A 20,701-nucleotide genomic window follows, 5' to 3' on the forward strand; every position below is an offset into this window, starting at 1 on the left:
GTATTTAATTTATTTTAATGATTTAAGACTAATCAAAAATGATAGAGGATATACAACTTTTTATCAAATCTGGATTATTCAAAATCATTAATTGTGATATATATTTTAGTCACATTAGACAATTCTGTATTTTTTACTTAAATAAAAAGTGAAGAAAATTAATAATTAATTTATGGTTAGTTTAATTTTAGTTGACTTATAATTTATCAATGCCCATTTGTTTTTTTCTAGCACGCCCATCTAAACTTTAAAATTAAAACTAGACAAGCCCAAATATGAATTTGTTGAAATCTCCAAAATCAAATTTGGACTTTATATACAAATTTCACATCAAAAGTAGATCATGTTTAAGTTTATTAAAACAGAAAAGTTTAAAGCACTTATTTTTTGCATTTTACTCTGTCTTTGCTGTGTTCTAAAATTCACTCAAAAACCTTAAACTCTCAATCTCACAAATTTTAAAGTTATACAACACACTTGCATCTTCTTATATATAACTCAAATTTCTTAGACTCATCATTATATATAACATATTTGGATATACGCATAATCCTTTAAACCATAACTAAGTAGGATTAGAAGTTAACTTATTTCTCAAGTTTTTTTTTCTTCAAGCTTAGACAGTCCAACTCAAACGAATTAATAATAATTATCTATACTTATATAAATAAACTAATAATAATTTATTTATTTGATTTAATATATTTTGCATTATATATGAAAATATTATATGTTTTCAATATATTTATCATCATAATTTTATTATTTTTGATGATTTTTTGCTTTTCTTTTGCTTTCTCCGTATTTTTAGAGTATTAACGGTATTAACGTATGATCATACTTAACTCTGTCTTCATTTTGCAAAATAGTTTGATGCAACTAAAATGAATTATGAGGGAGTGATGGATACGATTAGTGGTTATGAGTAGTGGTGGACCAATTTGGCTTTGAGTTCAATGAGCTCAACTACGGCTGAGGCTTCATCTCTGTTAGACTTTATCGGGATTGAGTATTCCGGCGACACCATTTGATCATGGAAACCGAAAGCTTGTGAGGATCTCCCCTTTCATGTACGGAATGTAAGCTTCCTCAGAGTCAAGTTAACCCCCACAGGTCCACTCCAAAGACAGTGATATATTCTTTAGGATAAGAAATTTTAAACTGTAGATTTGAAAAGAATATGAATAATCAACTCCATAAACAAACTAAAGTAAAATTTAAAAAAACTACAGAAAAACTCTATAAATTAAAATGTGGAATTATGATATTTTATTAGTTTATAGAATTATTAATTTACAAAAAGTTTCTATTCTTAGATTTTTATCTAATTTTAAATATTTTATTTATAAAATAAGAAAATATTTGCTTTTACCGTATATACATTAATTAAATTTTAGAAATTTGACTTTCGTATTTTATTATATTATTTGGTGTATATTTGTATGTTTCATAGAATTTATATGTGGTTTTCGATATAATTTTACTAAATATTATCAAAATATATTGACATTTTAAGAAAATAGATGTATTTCATTGTGAATATAAAACCAACAATATAATGATTAGTTTGTACTTCTATAAAATGTATATATATATATAGATTATTTTAAAAAATTTCTGCCACATAATTTTAAAATTTTGAATATGAGATTCCACACTATTTTAATATATACTGTATACATTTTGGGTCAAACTATTAATTTATTTTTAAAATGAATTTTCAAATTTATCAGAAATCTAGGAAGTAAACTGGCTACAAACCAGAGATCTAATCAACTCGATAGTGTAATGTGGAAAACAGATGAAAGCAATATCACAAGGTTACAAGTTCAAAATCACAAAACGGATACAACTAAGGCATGAAACTCGTAAACCCAATCTTATTTACTGTAAGATCTCTCGATAAACATATGAACTTGTTACAAAATCTACACATTGAAGAACATACAACATGATTTACAATGATTAATTTTTTTTAGGAAATGTTACATGTTACGGAGAGGCTCCGTGTACACACATGTAGTAATATCATCCAACAAGGGAGCCAAAACCAAAACTTCGAGACTTTACGATCTAAAAAGCGATTCAAGAGATCCCAATGGTCTTACCCAAAAGCCAGAGAACAAGCGTCATTTCGATCCCGAATATTGTATGAAGAGTACTTCTATCGAGTGTGAACCCAAAAACTGTGATTCCTGCTTTATTGTTCTCAAAGTAATTCACTGCAAAGTCAAACAAAACTTTGTAAAGATGAGTATATGTGAAGTAGATTAAGAGATTTGTGGCGTATATGTATGTTACCTAGAGCTTGTCGTTTTTGGAATGATATGGTGCTATAAGCATAAGCAGGGATGAGATCGTTGTTATCAAAATCATCTTCTTCCTCTCCATAATCTTCACTATCTGTATCTCCAATACCAACATCTGTTGAATGGAATCCGTGTCCGCTTGCTCTATCAACTAACCTTGGAGTCCCTCCCTCCACCGTCTCAAATGATTCTATTGTCGCGCAGACATGCCACTTTGCAGCAAGGGAAGTCACCGCCTGAGCCTTGTGCGTGATCTTTGAGGCACTTCGTAGTAGAATGAGTAGCGCAGTGACCAGCGTCATTGAACATAGCTGAGATGAGGACAAAAGAGTAAGCAATATTTTCTCATTGAGACTTAATGGAAAGAAAATAAGAAAAAAAGACAAAACTCACAGCGAGTTCTCCAGCACTGTTGATATTCAATCCAGCATGGGATTTAGTGGTAATAAGCAGCGAGTAAAACTGACTTCCAGTGACAAGAATCAATGAAGACAATATGAAAATTCGGTAACGGTGACTGATGATTCTCAGGTGACGTCTGATGCGGAGATGCTCAGACAAGATGGAACCAACATCTGAATCCATTTGAAAGACCTGAGCAAAGTCTTGAAGCCTTAGGATCTGGAGATGGCAGATGAGACGGAAGAGGACACAAACAAGGAAGATCACTGTAGTACGGTAGAGCCACGAGCAGAGTTCCATCAGACAAGCGACTGTGTCACTCAAGATAACGTTACCGAGGAAAGGAATCTGAGATGCTCCTGAAGCGTACCACCATATCTTGTATGAACTCATCGCTAAGAAACAAGGAGCGACGAAGTAGGATAGAATCTTAAGTGATCTCTGCATAACGAAAAGGAGTTGTGAATCTTGTGATGTTAGAAACAAGCCTATGTGCTAATTCATAAACCATAGGCAAAACATCTGTTCCTTGTGGAACAAGTAAACAGAGGGTTTTCAAGATTCAAAAATAGTTGGTTGTTTACACCACCATAGGCCCCAAATAAGTTGGCTATGAGCCAATTCAACTATATATATGGCTATATACTAATTCAATTATACTAATATGGCTGTGTGTTTATTCATAAAACAAAAGCAAACATTATATTCCTTGTGTAGCAAGTAAAATAGGGTTTTCAAGATTCAAACTAGTTCGTTGTTTACACCACCGTAGTCCCTATATAAACATGGTTATGTGTTAATTAAACTATATAAACATGGCTAGTTCATAAAACAAAAGCAAAGCATTGAGTTCCCTGTGCAGCAAGTAAACATAGGGTTTTCAAGTACAATGTAGTCAGTTGTTTACACCACAATAGGCCTTAAAAACTCACGTTGAGCTGATTGGTGTAGCCTCGACGAACAGTGGAGCTCTCATCCCAAAGCTTATCAAAGAAGAGGAACCGTCGGAGACCAAACTTGCTAACAAATCTTGAGAGACAAAGGAAAGAAAGGGCAGCAAAGCTGCTGAGAGAAAGCTGAACCCCAGAATCGTACGGCCTAGAGTGATGGCTATCGCAGTTGGCACAAGCGAGCATGAAGTGAGACATCGCCGGAACCACGAGCGTGAAAACGACGAACATCGACCAAGAGAGAACCGCTGTCCAAGGGCTCGACTGGTCCACGCACATCCATCTCAGATATTTCCTGAAACTATGGAGCTCGTCGTGGACGTTCGAGACGCAGCGCTTGAACTTCTTTTCGCGGTTAATCAACGGCTCTCTTCTTCCTCCTCCGTCGTCGTTTCTTTCTGCTGCGGTTCCGATGTCGATGTCCGTCATGGACGATCGCTCGGAAAATAAATATTTTTTAAAAAAAATGGAGCGAGAAATCAGACGAGATACTCTGTTTTTTCTCCTAAGAAGACGGCTGAGAATCAGGGATAGCTAAAATTGCGAAAGTTATTTATAAATGATTGATGCTAACGTAACGTGGCTTTTGATAACGCATCTAGATACAACTTAAATTTGTAATAAACCTATTAATATGATTATTATTACTTTGAAGATGTATATGTATATGTGTTTTTAATAACCTTATTTTAAGGTGCTTGTTTTTTGTTTTGGATCAAATGCATTATGTTTTTTGGATCAAATGCATTATGTTTTATAAGTGATTCCTTATACAGTATAAGGGTTAGAGATATAATTAATTCAAATGATGGTCATATAAATCTTAGACGACAAAATATGATATTACGTAATAGCAATCACTCTTTCAAAAATATATATTGCGATTTCTTCAAATATTAACTTTGATAATTAATTTTCCATTTTAGCAAAAAAAACGTTCATAATTAATTTTCAATAGTTTTTTGTTAACTTAAATAAAAATGTGAAATTACTATGTTCTTTAGTTTGGTTAGAGTTGCAATTATATACTTATTTGGGGAGACATCAAAAGTATTAAAATTGAACTTTGATGGTGCGGATTGAATATAAACCTGATGTCAAAAAATTATTTTATGATCACTTTCACAAAAAAAAACATATTTTATGAGTTCTTAAATTCTTATGATTCTTCTGCATATATCCTCCTATGTTGCTCGCACCGTCTCTATTCGGAGCTAACGTATAAAATTTGGATTTGGCAAACGAATTCGTGTAGGATCTTGTAAGATTTATTGTAAGGATGACTTTTGTTTCCTAATAAACCGAAAAATCAAAAAAGTTATTATGTGTTCATAAATAATGTAGATATGTATTTATGCAAAAAATGTAGATATGTGTTCATAAAACAAAAAAAAAAGTAGCTATGTGTTCATGAGAAAATCCTGATTTGAAAATCACGGGATTCTACTGATAATTTTTCCTATAATTTAACTTTTTTCATGAATCAAAAGCAAGTTTTTTAGAACTATTAAAAGCAAGTTTTCTATCTAGTTCTTTCATAAAATATTTTAAAAATGAAAACCTTACTAGCATGAATTTTTAACAAGTTGTAGTGTATCACTGATTAAACAGTTTCAACTCGTCCTGTACAACGAACTTTATTTTTTGATAGTTAATTTGTATGGTTAATAATAAATCCGTATAAGTTATTATTTCTAACAAAAATGATGTAATAATGATTAACTCGTCCACATTTTTAGTTATTTAAAAACAAACTCTTTTCATTTGTCTTATCGACTAGAATTTATTATTATTATTTATTGGTGGAAAAATACGTGGCAATGAAAAATAGTTTATTAAAACTTGAAGAGCTGCAAGATGATAGTGAACAAAACAGGCTGTAGGTAGGACAATGACATGTGATATGTAAAATTTAGGTCGTAGATTACGCAAATCACCGTACCTACGGCGCCACGTACATGTTGATAAGATGTTCCTAGTTACCATCAAACTAATTTGATGTCTTGATCAAGAAATAAAATATATAATTAAATAAACCTCAACAATTAAACTCTCAATTTGTTCCCGTAATTTATATATTTACGATTACTTAAGAGATTCTAAGTCCCGGAGGCATGTCTTAAGCTTATTGGGTTCAAATAAAACAAAATAATATTATACAATTTTATAAGAAATTGTCAATTTATTCAATAATTAATGGGCATGGTTTTTGATTGCTTGTGACCTTGCGAATGGCCATATCCATTCATGTATATGTAGTGTGAAAATTATGAACATTTAAGTATTATCTATCAAGCCACGGCTTTAAACGATCTCAATATATTGGTAGCCGTAGTATTTTTCTTGAAATAGATAGATTGCAATTATTAAGCATGTTGAGTTGTTTGGTTTAATTTTGTTTTGTTGAAGAATAATGATTCTATATATATATATATATATATTTCTTAATTCTTTTATAAATTAACTTGTTTCATCTGCAATTTTTAATGAGTACGTCTATAAAAATATAACACAAACTCACAATTTAACTGACTACATGAAAAATAAATGAACACACATTAATATTTTTACAGTAACGTGGTAATCAGTATCTTAATACATGAAGATTTAAGATTTTCGACATGTCATGATCACAAAATGGACAATAGTGTATAAATTCGAATTATGTGGTTTAACGTTTGGTTTACGATGAATTGAGTTTATACTAATAAAAAGTTTAATTATATACTCGTAGTGTTGCTCTCACCATTCAAACGTATATCTGGAGATATGCTATCTCTACTGATAAAATTTTATTTTCCGAAAGTAAAAATGTCATATTCGAGTTTTGGCACCTGCGGAAAGGATATTTAGCAACTGGCTCTTGTGTCCTGGTCTAATTACAAGTTTCTGTTCATAATTTTTAAATTTTAAAAGAAAAACATTCAATGATCAAACGTATATGGACCTAACGCTCGTAACCAATAAATAATGGCAACGGATGATATGGTTGAACGGTAGAAGAGTAAATTGAAAATAACTTTCAAGTGAAAGGGTAGAAGCGGGCCGGTACAAGCTTTTATGGGCTAGCAGAATTTTCGTCACAGAAACATATAAGTCGTGCTGGTAACACGCAAGCCAACTAAGCCTATGTATATTGTATTTAGACATATTTCAGACGTTTGTCAGAAAAGTCTTATCGATTTTCCAACAACTATTTTTAATAGTTTTATTTTATGAGTAGGTTTTGTTAACACATCTTTGATAAGATATGTTTTGATGGTTAGGATAAGAAGGAATCAATTCGTTTCTGGTTTGTGAAATCAGAGATGATAAGGAAAGGCATACCAGTTTGGTTTGTTCGAAGTTTTCGGGTAGCTTGGATAGCTAAATTAAAATCTATCAAAATAACCAAATTCAACTGTGGTTCAGTTTGGTTTATGTATATGATAATTTGTTTCTTTGACTTGGAAATTTTAAATAAAATTTTCTACTCCAATCTACTTCGGTACAAGTAATTTTATATGTCTATTCTATACTGATCAATTTAGCTAAACAAAAAAAACCAACAAAATATTCTGTTCGGCTTGGTTTAGAATTCCAAATCGGAATTTTTACTTTTTGGACCAGAATTCGAACCCCCAAAAGAAAGAGAAAGCGACTAAAGAGTTGAAAGGTTCAAGTAATAATAAATCTTTGCAGTAAAGAACAAGACTTGGTAAATTCCACAATATATCTTCCAAAGATTTTTCCATAAATAAAGCCTACCCGACAACGGTTTAAAAACAAAAAAGCTCGTTCTTTCTTCAAACCCAAAGAGACTCACTGTGTCTGAATCCGTGGCAGAGAAGCAAAGTAGATACCAAATTTTGGACAATTCGACCAGCAAACTTTAATCAAATGGTCAAACACATACAACCAATTATACCAAGCAACAGCGTTTAGAGATCGACATCATGTCAGCCACCAAACTTAAACCTAAAGATTTGGCCTTTGCCAATTGAGCTTAGTAGATCCATCACCCAAATCACTCACCGCCAATAGACCAAACCCGTCTCCACACTTCCGATTGTGTACACGAAAGTGAAAGCCTTTCTTGTCTTCCTCCTGCATCTTAAGAAGATGAACGAAACACTTCAGAACAATGAGTAGTATACTCCAACTTCTTTCTCCAAATCACCCAACCAGTGTAGTAAATGAGCTTCACCAATTCTTATTACCACAAGTGAACCCAATCAGATCTTCTGCTTATGTCCCCAATAGCTTACCTGTCACAAGGTTTACTTGTAGAATAGAAACCCTGGATTGATCAAAAACCAAAGACAAACAAGTGTATGTGTGTTTGTGAAAATGCAGATTCCTACTCACCATAATAATCAACATTGAGGGAACTATATAAAATCTACAGATTTTAGAATCATTGAGAATCATCAATTCATCATCATCATCATCAGCTATAGAAATGTTACATGTAACAAAGGGTTGATCTTAAATAAGAAACAGACAAATGAAACTCAGATCTGGTTCTTACAGTAAACAGATCTCAACACAACCTCTCTCTATCTCTCTCTTTATATCCTCGTCATCATCATCTTCCTTTGCATCGTGGTAATAAAAAGCAAAAGCAAAATCAAAGACGTAGATCGGTGCAGTGGAGATCGTCAGCGAACAAGTCAACAACACCATCCAACGGCGGCAAATTAAGATCAAACAGAAACGGCGCTTTCCGCAGCCGCGAAGACGACGACGCTATATCGTCTCCGTCGTCGATCACCGACGACGACGAATCGCAGTCGCTGTGACAATCCTCCGGCGCCACCGGCGGAGTCCTCGGATACCTCTTCGTCGCCTTCGCCGCCGGTCTCGGTCCGCTGCACGATTTCACCGTGCTGCTCAAGCTGCTGCTCGCCGGACGACTGATAACCTGCTGCTCCTGGAAACTACCACCACCACCACCTCCTCCTCCTCCTCCGCCGTATAACCGGTGGTCCATAAACGGATCCATCTGGTTCTGGTAATTGAGCGGTCGGAGAGGAGAGGAAGGGGAACAGTCGAGGGGGAAGTTGGTTTTGGCCTTGGAGCCGCGGAGGTTGCGAGCGGCTGCGTCGTAGGCGCGTGCGGCTTCGACGGCGGAGTCGAAAGTGCCGAGCCAGACGCGAGATTTCTTCAAGGGGTCGCGGATCTCGGCGGCGAAACGGCCCCAAGGTCTCTTCCTGACGCCTCTATACCTCGGCTCCTTCACGGCGGATCCGCCGTGAAGGGCGGGTGGAACTACGGAAGAGCCTCTCCCTTTCCTCATGGTTAAAGAAGGAAACCAGAAGTAATGTGATTTGAAGGAAGATAGATCTGTGTCTGAAGATGAAGAAGAAGAAAGATGGTGGAACAAGGGTAGGAGTTGGAAATTTCAAAAATATTATTATTTATTTATCGTTTTCTTTTTTAAATTTTATTCAAATGATTTTTTTTTATTTTAATTATTTATGGTTGGAATAGCTTTTTTCTCTACCTTCACGCCCGTCCAACAAGACCGACCAAATCGTTTTCCCTTTATTTTTTTTTTATTGAGTATATCATTTTCCAAACTTTGATTCTTTTTCCTTTTGCTTTAAACTTTTATTCGATATATTAATAGATAATGTTGAGAAAAAATAATTTTCATTTTTCAATTTAGAAACCAAAAATTTGAAAGTCTTTAAAAGAGTTCACAAGAGATGTTGTTATGTCTCGAAATGCGAAGAAAGAAAAAGAGAGGTAAGCACTTGCGCCTTCTGTCCTGACCCCGACCATTATTATTATTAAATTAATCGCTTCAAAAGACCAAATTGTCCACATGTAATGACCGAAACACCCTCGTCTATTTTTTTTTCTTTTTCAAAATTAAAATATAATATAATAATAATAACCCCTCGAAATTATTAAGTGAGAGATCTTCCTTCTCCTTCCTTGGGAAAAACCCTACAAAAGAAAACGAAACGCGCTTATCGTCATCATCGTCTCTCCCGTGTGAAAAGTAAATGTTGTTGAGTAAATGCACACATAAAAATAAAAATAAAAATAAAAAATAGAAGAACTTGCTAACCTTGTTGATCATGGTAGCCTATTGAGGGATTTGATGAGTAGTTTAAGGTTTTTTCTTGTGGTTTCATCGCCTGTGAATCCCAGAATATCTGAACTTATGCTCTACAATACAACAATACTAGGACCATGTATATGTCAAATCTCGTTTACGTACACTAATGCTTGACTGAGAGTTTATAAACACGCTGTGATTAGATAATGTGGTAGGAGACTGTGAGGATGTAAATCTTCTTGACATTATGTTGTTTTTGGTTACATTGCAGAAAGGTTAATTCTACGATAATGACACCCTGAGAATACATAACTAATACAGAAGTCAATCTACACTTTGAAGAACGTCGAAGTAACTTTTTGCTATTATTCAACAAAAGTAAATAGTTTTGGACAAGATAAAGAAAATGTTATAACATGGTTTTTTTTTTTTGATCAAAAAAGAAAAATTATTTTATATGTTTCGGATTTATTTACTTACTTTTGAAGGACATTTAAACACTTATTTTTCTTGCGTGTTATTATCAATTTTTTCGTGAGTCCTAATTATTTTAGTCTACAAATAGCGTGTGGAATATACTAAAAACTGAGATGCAATTCAAAAGCATCGAGTAACACTGTGAAACTTCCTCATAAAGACTATCTAAAGTGGCTCTAAGGATGGACAGTCATTAATGCCATGATTATGGTGACTAATAGTAAAGAGCCATTACCTCATATCATCAGAAGCTTGGGTCAGGTTTCGAGTCAGACACTCAACATCCTTGAGCAAGCCGCTATCACGAAACTCAGACAGCAAAGGTTGAGCATCTTCAGCCATGGCTTGAATCTGTGACATCACTACATCAAAAACCCAACAGCTCACGCATGAGAAAAAAAATACATTACTTTTTTTTTCTCCACACACCAAAAAAACAAACTCATATCACCACCTTTCTGAGCAATGGTTTCGCATCTTCGATAACCGAAACAGCTCTCTCAGCAAGAGAAAACACATTGGCAACACCGATCTCCTCCACATCACGCCCCATACGAGTGAATATCCCAACTAGTTCATCTAAACTCACTCCTTGCTCTCCCTTTATCTTCTCCCTATCACACACAATCAACCCTTCTTTACCACACTCTTGATGCAGAGGCCCTACCGAAGGTTCTGGTATCGGATCCTTAGGCGTAATGTCGATCATAGTCTCCATTAGAAGACCAGACTGATTCACCTCAACCAGTGAGTTCCTAGGGATAATAATCTTATCATCTTCAATCTACAAAAAAAAAACATCAGAAACCAAACATCACCATCAAAACAAGACTCATAGAAACCATACCTCAGCAACAGCTTCAATGTTCTTCAAGGACGGATTAACCCTAATAACCGTACCAACGGTCACACCACGGATCCTAACCGGTGTTCCCGTGCAGATACCAGAGGCTTGACTAAGCTCAAACACGGTCTGATACTTCCTGAACTTGGCCCGCATTTGAAACCCTCGTAACCAAGCCCAACTGAGAGCAAGAAGAGTAGCTCCGGAGATGAGAAACAAACCAACCCCACCTTCCCAAACACTCCTCTTACCAAACCCAAAATCACCCAGAGGCTTTAAAGTCCGTCTCCATATATTCCTCGGCACATCCAAAACAACCGTGAGAGGACTCTTCTTCCCTTCTGGTTGACTGGAAGGGGATGCAGCTCTGGCCACTGAATGTCGTCTAGTTCTAGGTTTCAGTGGGAGATGAGGAAGCCCATTGGGATAATAAACTCGAGGGGAAACGATCATTGAAGACGATGACATTACAGGGTTCCCAATCATCTCCACCAATAAAAAAAAACTAAACTTTATGTAGTAAAAGTTGCAATCTCTCCGAGCTGAAGCTGTAAAGGGAAGACAAAAAAACATGTGAATTGCGTGAGAGTTCTACTTTTATCAATTGAATTACAAGTCGAAATTAGGGTTTCAGAGAGATTAGACATACATGTGCTCGAAGTTTATTACCGAACCGGTGTCTTGAATCTGAGATTGACGTCAAAGACTTTCTGATCCATCCCCACATGTGTTTCGCTTATTTGTATTTCTTTATTAATTAATAAAACAATAATTAAATTAACTAATTCCGAACTGTAAAAGGAGGGGTATATACGTAATAATGAAAAAGTATACAGTGAAACTGAACTAAACTCTTTTTATGCTTCCGCCCTTTGAAGGGAGCGTTAATACATAACAAGTGTTTTGCTTTTTGTGTTTGACCGTAAATGGTGGAAGATACCTCAGAATCAATTTATTTATTCAATAAAGTTCAACAAAGACTCTTCCTCCTCATATGAATTTTGATTAATGTAAATCCTAATCAAAGACCAACAGAACAACTGCTTTGACCATTTATGTTCTTCTGAGTAAGATCACACAAAGAAAACATAAGATATGTCTCTTCTGTCACAGTCTTGACATTCAGTTTATTAACGGATCTAACTCTAGACACCATCCATCACCAACCGACAAGCTGTAGCTTCAGAAGAGCCATTCTAATGAACAAACCGTTCTTCGCTTGTCTGAAGTACGCATCTCTTGGATCAGCATCCACATCCGCAGTGATCTACGCAAATAGAATTAAAAACTATAAAAACAGAATTAAAAACTATTAAAAAGAAGAGGCTAGATATAAAAACTCACTTCATCTAATCTCGGTAAAGGATGCATGATAACAGCGTTTCTCCGCATCACTCCCAACAGTGCCTTGTCTACTATATACTTCCCACGAGCCGCTTCATAAAGGTCAAGCCTTTCTCCAAACCTCTCTCTCTGGATTCGGGTTTGATACACTACGTCACACTTTGATGCTACTTCCATTAGATCCGAACTCTCTTCTCATTTCACCCCGTTTGATGTCAGATAGTCTTTTATATCATCCTAAAAAACCATTAAACAATATAACACATTTATGCAACAAAAACCAAAATGATGTTTTCTTCTAGTAAATAACACAAACCTTCATCTTAACAATTTCAGGGGAAACAAAGTAGATCTTCACGTCTTTAAATTTGGCGAGCAAGTATGCAAGCGACCTGACTGTTCTTCCGTTGGCAAGGTCTCCAACTAAAGCTACACTTATGCCATCTAGTTTCCCAATTTCACTTTGGATGGTGTAGACGTCTAAGAGAGCCTTCACAACAGCAACAAAACATGACATAAGAAACTAATATGCTTTGTTTTTGATAACCGGTGTCCGGCGGGCCGAACCCAACCGACTAATCCCTTGGGACCTTTCCACCAGCGCCAGACAGATCCGGTTGCTCGCAAGGGGAATTAAATACTCATGTCATCTGGCCAGACAAACGGGTAAATCTGAGTTTGGTAGGTTACGAACCTGGGGTGCTTAGCAACTTTCCAAACCCGATGTACTACTCGACCACGCTTGTGTGGTTAACTAATATGTTTGTTCAGGAAAACTTAAAGGTTATTGATGAACACAACACACCTGAGTGGGATGCTCTCCAGGACCATCACATGCATTGATGACAGGTATATTGGAAGTAGCTGCAGCTTTTTTAGCAGCACCGCTTTCGAAATGTCGCATCACGATTATATCCGAATAACCCTCCACTGTTCTTATGGTGTCTGAAACAAAAACTTTGCTTAAACACAATCAACATTGTCACAATACTTAAGCTAAGAAGATGAGATATACCTTCTAGTGTTTCCCCTTTAGCAGCAGAGGAGAACTCTCTAGCGTTCTCGGTGGTTAAGACTTCACCTCCCAAGCGTTTCATGGCAGATTCGAAGGAGAGCCTGGTGCGTGTAGAAGGCTCGTAAAAGAGGGTAGCCATTAGATAGCCTTTGAGTATTTAACTTTGAGAAGAGCTCTTTTCAATCTTCTCCATTTCACGTGCGACGTCGAATATAGCACTTAGCATCTCCCTGTGAAGTGTTCCCTCGTCTCAACTTGCATAGCATGACACCTGATTCCTTGGACCCCGGTCAGATTCCAATTAGCATTTTTCTTGGGATATGTAGTCAAACAAAGCTTTGAGCTTTCGAGAGGACTCGAGAGATGATTGCTAGGGAACTCATTGCTGCAGGCTAAAGCTTTAGGAAAAGCCAAACTCCCGCAAAGTGTGGCTGAAATAAGTGATGATGTGATAATAGACATTTTGTTGAAGGATGTGCTTAGATACTACAACTTCAAGAACCTGCAAAAGATTACATTGGTTTACTTATATTACACATCGCTTTACAGAAACTCCAAAAGAAACATGAACAGACAAGTGCTTTTACATTTGTGTCTGATTTGTCTAAGAAACCAAACATGATTCAGTCCTGAATGCAAGTGTATAAAAGAGATATTTCTTTCACGGGTAGAATAAAAAAAAAACCTTCATTAATCTAAAGAAACTAACCATAATCTTAATTAAGATTATAATGATTGTGCTTTTCTCTTATCATAAACTTACACACACCTTAGAGGATTGTTTAGATCGGTAGAGCAGTGAGGGTAGAGAGAGAGTCTTTTTGGTCAATCTATAGAAAAAAAACGAATAGGGTAGCTTCTTAAGTCGGAGAACTGACGGCGGGAAACGCAGCGGCGGCCGGAGGAGCATAGGGCTGATGAATTCGAGACGTTTTTTTTTTAAGAATGGCGGAGGGAAAGAGAAAAGTAAGCTTTATATAGCCCAATACATTATTTTCCCTTCTTGTGAAGCCCAACTAGATTTATTATATTCATATTTACAATCTGACAAACAAACAAAAAGGAGAGATATGTTGTGTACTAATTCGAAAATTTACATCAAAATCCTAACTTTAACCCCTAATGAATATACAACATGGTCTGATCTATCACCCGGAAAAAAGATTCAACTAAACCTCCGGTATGCTGTGAAGAACCGGTGTCCACAACCGGTGATGGTTGGCTTCTTCAGTTTTACGATCAGAACCGGTCAGGTCATGGACGTTGACTTGATTCAGTAGATTCTGGAGTTGCTTCTTCGTGAGCCTGATCTTGATCTCATGATGAGATGGTTTACTGTCTTGCGCGAGAATTACTGTTTCACCAGCCTTAATGGATGTCGTCTTAGAGCTATGATGATGATCTTGTTCTTCTTCATGTTCTGTGATGAAATCATCATCCCAATCTTCACCAGACCAGTGCGTTTCTGACTCATGCCTTAGACAATTCCCCATTTTTTCCCTTTTCGTTTCTTTGGAGGTAAAGTGTCTGGTTAGAGATGATTTATATAAAACGTAGGTAGAAAGGTGGTGTGATATTAAAATCATAAAAAGGAGATAAAGATTAGATCAAATACCACGTCAGAATTTATAGTACTTTTATCCTACGTGGACATGGTTTGTTGAACTCATCGTCACCAGCTTTTGTCATTTTTTTTTTCTTTTTTGGCGCTTCGTTCCACATGTCTTTCTCGGCTCATCTGTTCGGCTTGCATATGTTTGCTGGTTTGTATTTTCCAGTGTGCCGGTGAAAATGAAATGCCGACCCCATGAATAAAGGAAGAAAGAAGAACAGAAGACCTAACGTGACATCGAAAACAGAAATAACACTAAAGTTTGTATAGCACATGACTAAAGAGAAACATGTATAAAGAATGAATAATGACAAGTCCCAATACTCCATTTTTATGAAAATTATTTGTTTATGAATAAAATTTTATTTTTTCAGTTTTTTAAAGTTAAATTTAGTCACAATATATAATTTTCCAGCTAATTTTAGTAAATCGCACGTCTAAATTTAGAGCTAATAATTTCAAAAAAATATCAAATATATATAAATAAAGCTATAAATTTATAAAACTATTTTGTTACATGTTAAATATATCATTAATATTTTTTGAATAGGTCCATAGACGGTCTGTTACTACATTATTTATAAAGCCTATTTTTAAAAATATATATGATTTTTAGGAATATAGATGGAGCCGAGTAAGACCATCCACAACGGGGTATTATGAGGAATCCTTAGCGGTAATTCTTAGGGTAGTTTTAATTAAATATGATTAATTTTCGTAATAGAGCTAAGGATTAGTCCGTCGGGAAGGGATTTAAGGATCGAGTCCGTGAGTACGTGTCAATACTAGAGTGGTCGTCGTCGGTTTAGAGTTTAGTGGGTCGGTCTGGAGAAAAAAAAATAATTTCATTCGCGACCGAAGGAGAAAAAAAAATAGCTCTGGAGAGAAAGGCGATTTCGAAGCGATCTCTCTCTCTCTCTCTCTCGGCTTGACGAAGGTAAATCCAATCGACAAAGCCGTTGATTTCTCGATTAAAACAATTTCCATCTTCTTTGTTGTCCGTAAAGAGCTGGGTTTTGTTGTTTCGATCGATTTGGGAAAAGTTGTGAAATTAGGGTTTGCAAAAATTTGGGGAAAAATCGATTTCTGTATTTTGTTTCAATCGATTAACGGTTTCAAAACCTTTTATTATTTTGAATCGAAACCTTTTATGTTTTTAATCGATTACAACGAGATTGTGTTTTCTTATGTTTAGTTGTGTTTGATTTCAATCTGTTCTTATGTCGTTGGTTTCGTTGGTTAATGAATGTATATTAACCATCGAGTTGTTGTTTTCAGGTAAACCATAATGGGGCAAGATTACATTTACAGCCAGCCATCTCCATCATCAAACTCTGTAGACATAACCTCCCTTCTTGAAGTAGAAGGTCAGCTGTACGCGGATGAAGCTGAGAGTAGCCACTTCAATGCAGAGCCGCTTCAGTACCAACCGCAACCAGAGTGTGATGATGAAATCCCTACAACCTGCTACTGTGGTGCGGAGCCAGTTGTCGGCTACTCTACAACTCCTAAAGACCCATACAGTTACTTTACGTGCAACAATGCTGAAGATGGTGACTGCCACGTTTGGAAATGGTGGGACGTGGCAGTCATAGAGGAGATGAGAGACTTTCAGCGGGAGCTTAGGCAGCTTAAGGGTCAACTTAACGAGAGTGAGCAGAAGGTTCTTATCCTCGAGAAGACAGTATCCGAGTTTTCAAAGAAGAAACCAGGAGTTAAGTTAATTGTCTCTACCTTAGTTTTAATAGGGTTGGTGTTACTTATTCTACTTGGTGAGTATCTGGTTCTCAATGAATTGTTTTATCTCATTTTGGTAGACAATTGATAGTTTCTTCTCATTTTTCAGAAATATTAGGAAAGGCTTCAAAGGACAGTGGCGGACCTCGCTTGTTTCTGTAATAAGGTAAGAAATTTCCTATCTTTTCTCATTATGAAGTGGTTTAAATGATAATATTGTGCTATCTGTTCTGATGTGATTGCCTTTTATTATCTGTTGTGATGTGATTGCCTTTTATTATCTGTTCTGATGTGGTTTAGTTACTATCTGTTATGTTCCCATATGTGTGTTATGTAGCTAATCCTATAAGTCGTATTGAATTGATTGTGTGTAGGTAGTATTAGTTATCTTTCTGTAACTAGTTCATTGCCTTAATTAGTTTTAAAAATTAATAAATTACTTTCCAGCTTCCCAACTGCATAGATTTGATTGCCATTAATTAGGTGTAAGTCATAGAAGGCTTACTTAAGCCTCTGTGTCGCTAGTAGAGTGGCACAGATCAACCATGGCTAATAAGTCGTCAAGCTATGTTAACCTAATACAGAGTCAACTTCCAGTTGACCTTGATGCAGCCGAACCTTTTTGGTTCGGTAGCGAAGGTCCTGATGAGGCTTATGTGATGTCTGGTTGCGAAGTGCCCGAAGCGTCTGGTGTAAAGTCAAGTTCCCAACAATCTGAGAGAAGGAAATGGTCTCCCAAAGAGGATATAATCCTCATTGGGGCATGGCTTAACACCAGTAAAGACCCGATTGTGAGCAATGAGCAGAAAGGTGGAGCATTTTGGAAGTGGATTGTGGAGTACTACAACACAAGCCCTCTCTTGGTTGGGACAATACCGAGAGAGCTTGGTCCTTGCAAGCAGAGGTGGTCTCGGATTAACGACCATGTTTCAAAGTTTTGTGGTTGCTATGATCGAGCTCTTCGTCAGCAAAGAAGTGGTCAGAATGATGACGATGTGATGAAGGCTGCTTTAGATTCATTCTTCACTATTATGAACTTAAAGTTCACCATGGATCACTGCTGGAGGGAGCTGAGGTATGACCAGAAATGGTGCTCCCTGGTTCAGGGTAAGGACACTGTTAAGGAGAAGCGCAAAGTGGTGGACCTCGATGGAGAAGAAGCGGCTGTGGGAGAAGCAGAGGTTAGACCTCCCGGGGTGAAGGCTGCGAAAACTGCTCTTAAGAAGAAGAAGAATGGCAGAGAGGAGGAGTTGTCAAACTTACATGGCGTTCTAGAAATCAAAGAAAAACTCTCAAGGCAAAAGCTCCTTGATCGTTTATTCGCGAAAAAGGAGCCTCTGACTGAGATGGAAACAATTCTAAAACTCAAACTAATGTCTGAATTGCTTTGATGTTTTCTCTGTTTGGTTTAAGGTATTACTGTTGTCTTCACTGGTTATTTCTTTAAAAGTAAACTAACTCTTGTCTTGATTCTCCTTGTTTCAGGTTAAGGCTGAAGTTGGTCACGGGTGCATTGAAGGTTGGGCAAGTCACGGGTGCATTAGGAGTAGTGCAAGTCACGGGTGCTTTGAAGTAGTTCACGGGTTCATCTCTTGCAGTTTATGTAGTATAAGTAGTTGTCGTTTGGTCTTTAGCTTTGTATCAGCTTCTTTTTCTTTCCTCTTCATCAAAACTTGACTTATGTTCTTCTGTTTTCTCGGAGATGTTGTAATATTTTCTTGGAGATCTTCTAAACCCGATTTTTCTCTTGTAATATCTGGGTGTAAGAAGTTCTTCTCTTTGTATCAATATTAAGACTTGATTTCGGTTAATGTAAAATGTTAAGTTCATTCTCTTTGTATCAATGCTGTTGATTCTCTTTATACTTATTCATATATTCGAGTTGTCTTGATTCTCCAACATCCTTGTGCTCTTGATGAGTTTTATACTTAATTCATATTTTCGAATTGTCTTGATTCACCAACATCCTTGTCTATAATGTTAACAGAGGCTCTGGAGAAACCAGCAGGAGCATTCAGCAACATCCTTGTCTTCATTCTCTTTAACACTTGCTAAGGTTTGATTACCACAATACAACCTATTGGTTAAAGAAAAAAATAAAGTTATACACACATCAACTTGGAACTTATAGATTAAAAAAAATATAAAGTTATACATATTTTCAACTTATAGAATTAAAAAAAAATATAAACTTATACAAAATTTTAGATAATAAAAAAAATCTAAACTTATTTTGGAACTTATAGATAAAAAAATATAAACTTATACAAAATTTGAGATAATAAAAAAAAAATCTAAACTTATTTTGGAACTTATAGATAAAAAATAATATAAACTTATACAAAATTGAGATAATAAAAAAATATCTGAACTTATTTTGGAACTTATAGATAAAAAAATATAAACTTATACAAAATTTGAGATAATAAAAAAATATCTAAACTTATTTTGGAACTTATAGATTAAAGAAAAATGAATAACTTATAAATTTAATTTCTCAATCAGGATGTCATCATCTTCATCCAATGAAATGGAAGAATTGGAAGAAAGATTGGACGAAGTTTTCGAAGATATCTGTGAAGATACAATCAACAACATTATCGAGGCCCAAACCAAAAAGCAAAGGAAACGAGCATATATTGAACGAAACCGTGAAGCAGGACACATCCGGTTATGGAATGACTACTTCTCCGAAAATCCCACATATGAGGAACATATCTTCAGACGCCGTTTCCGTATGAACTAGGAATTATTCATGAGTATTGTCTATGCCCTCTCACAGAACGTTCCATTCTTTCAACATAGACCAGATGCTGCCGGGAGGCTTGGTCTTTCTCCACTACAAAAATGTACCGCAGCAATTTGTATGCTTTCTTATGGTTCTGCAGCCGACGCGGTTGACGAATATCTCCGACTTGGTGAGAGCACGGAACTTTCGTGTTTACATCATTTCACTGATGGAATAGTACAGTTATTTGGGGAGCAGTATCTACAAAGACCCACAGCAGAGGATCTTCAACGACTCCTCGATATTGGAGAGAAACACGGGTTTCCTGAGATGATTGGGAGCATTGACTGTATGCATTGGGAGTGGAAAAATTGCCCAACGACTTGGAAAGGACAATACGCCTGTGGATCAAACAAACCGACAATTGTCTTAGAGGCTGTAGCTTCACAAGATCTTTGGATATGGCACGCTTTTTTTGGTCCTCCAGGTACCTTAAACGATATTAATGTCCTCGATCGATCTCCTGTTTTTGATGACATTATAGAAGGTCGAGCTCCAAGGTTAGAGTACGTGGTCAACGGACACAAGTATAAGTTCGCTTACTATCTCACAGACGGTATATATCCAAAATGGTCAACATTTATCCAATCTATCTCACGTCCTCAAGGTCCTAAAGCACGGTTATTTACTAAAAAACTAGAAGCAGCCCGAAAAGATGTGGAACGGGCCTTTGGAGTTTTGCAAGCTCGATTTGCGATTGTCAAAAACCCGGCTCTTACATGGGACAAAAAAAAGATAGGAAAGATTATGCGAGCATGTATCATAATACACAATATGATAGTCGAAAATGAACGCAATGGATACACTCACATCGACATTTCGGAATTTGAAGAAAGAAGTGTCACCAAAAGTTCACATGTGGAAACCCAAACCGACATACCTACAAATCTCAATAACATATTTGTCAATCAGAACGAGAAAGAACTTCGGGATAGCCGTATACATGAACCACTGAAAAAAGATTTAATTGAGCATATTTGGAATAAATTTGGTGATGAATAATTATTGTATCTTTATATATAATTATTGTATTTTTATGTTTAATTATTGTATTTTATTTTATTTCTTGGAATAAAAAAATTTAAATTTCACTTTTTTTAAAAAAAAAATATCTTTTTATTCCTAAGGACTCCTAATTCGAAAACACTATTGGACACATTTTTTAGACTAAGAT

General features: G+C 35.9%; 6 protein-coding genes and 2 pseudogenes across 10 annotated transcripts; 3 read left to right on the forward strand and 5 right to left on the reverse strand.

Annotated features, from left to right (window-relative positions):
• Positions 1 to 1,860: 1,860 nt before the first annotated feature.
• On the reverse strand, positions 1,861 to 4,258 carry LOC108809567 (uncharacterized). The gene is made up of 4 exons (XM_018581705.2): positions 3,644 to 4,258; positions 2,703 to 3,152; positions 2,302 to 2,620; positions 1,861 to 2,222 (listed from the first exon to the last, which is right to left on the reverse strand). Exons 1-4 carry the CDS (start codon positions 4,088 to 4,090, stop codon positions 2,086 to 2,088), a joined length of 1,353 nt encoding a protein of 450 aa, XP_018437207.1. The 5' UTR covers positions 4,091 to 4,258; the 3' UTR covers positions 1,861 to 2,085.
• A 3,115-nt stretch (positions 4,259 to 7,373) lies between these two features.
• Positions 7,374 to 9,028, reverse strand: LOC108812241 (ethylene-responsive transcription factor 7). Its single transcript, XM_056989686.1, has 2 exons — positions 8,172 to 9,028; positions 7,374 to 7,940 (listed from the first exon to the last, which is right to left on the reverse strand). Exon 1 carries the CDS (start codon positions 8,937 to 8,939, stop codon positions 8,271 to 8,273), a length of 669 nt encoding a protein of 222 aa, XP_056845666.1. The 5' UTR covers positions 8,940 to 9,028; the 3' UTR covers positions 7,374 to 7,940; positions 8,172 to 8,270.
• Positions 9,029 to 9,360: 332 nt separating this feature from the next.
• LOC108812238 (protein TRIGALACTOSYLDIACYLGLYCEROL 2, chloroplastic) lies at positions 9,361 to 11,767 on the reverse strand. 5 transcript variants are annotated; one of them, XR_008936031.1, is made up of 6 exons: positions 11,681 to 11,767; positions 11,035 to 11,579; positions 10,642 to 10,971; positions 10,423 to 10,538; positions 9,720 to 9,820; positions 9,361 to 9,595 (listed from the first exon to the last, which is right to left on the reverse strand). XR_008936031.1 is itself a non-coding variant. In XM_018584441.2 (5 exons), the coding sequence occupies exons 2-5, from the start codon at positions 11,515 to 11,517 to the stop codon at positions 9,993 to 9,995; spliced, it is 945 nt and encodes a 314-aa protein (XP_018439943.1). In that variant the 5' UTR covers positions 11,518 to 11,579; positions 11,681 to 11,767; the 3' UTR covers positions 9,843 to 9,992. The 5 variants fall into 5 exon arrangements, 2 of the variants coding, with proteins under 2 accessions (XP_018439943.1, XP_018439948.1); XR_008936029.1 differs by having other exon boundaries at positions 9,720 to 9,836; XR_008936030.1 differs by having other exon boundaries at positions 9,364 to 9,595; positions 9,720 to 9,789.
• A 391-nt stretch (positions 11,768 to 12,158) lies between these two features.
• On the reverse strand, positions 12,159 to 13,852 carry LOC108812245 (aspartate carbamoyltransferase, chloroplastic-like; annotated as a pseudogene).
• Positions 13,853 to 14,555: 703 nt separating this feature from the next.
• LOC108812242 (uncharacterized) lies at positions 14,556 to 15,149 on the reverse strand. Its single transcript, XM_018584448.2, has one exon. The coding sequence runs from the start codon at positions 14,974 to 14,976 to the stop codon at positions 14,560 to 14,562; it is 417 nt and encodes a 138-aa protein (XP_018439950.2). The 5' UTR covers positions 14,977 to 15,149; the 3' UTR covers positions 14,556 to 14,559.
• Positions 15,150 to 16,290: 1,141 nt separating this feature from the next.
• Positions 16,291 to 16,861, forward strand: LOC108837447 (uncharacterized). The gene has a single exon (XM_018610492.2). It carries the CDS (start codon positions 16,291 to 16,293, stop codon positions 16,825 to 16,827), a length of 537 nt encoding a protein of 178 aa, XP_018465994.1. The 3' UTR covers positions 16,828 to 16,861.
• A 423-nt stretch (positions 16,862 to 17,284) lies between these two features.
• Positions 17,285 to 18,315, forward strand: LOC108837448 (glutathione S-transferase T2-like). Its single transcript, XM_056986883.1, has 2 exons — positions 17,285 to 18,114; positions 18,225 to 18,315. Exons 1-2 carry the CDS (start codon positions 17,285 to 17,287, stop codon positions 18,313 to 18,315), a joined length of 921 nt encoding a protein of 306 aa, XP_056842863.1.
• Positions 18,316 to 19,269: 954 nt separating this feature from the next.
• LOC130495482 (uncharacterized) lies at positions 19,270 to 20,529 on the forward strand (annotated as a pseudogene).
• Positions 20,530 to 20,701: the final 172 nt, after the last annotated feature.

Source organism: Raphanus sativus, chromosome 6 (assembly GCF_000801105.2).
Source record: "Raphanus sativus cultivar WK10039 chromosome 6, ASM80110v3, whole genome shotgun sequence".
NCBI lineage: Eukaryota > Viridiplantae > Streptophyta > Magnoliopsida > Brassicales > Brassicaceae > Raphanus > Raphanus sativus.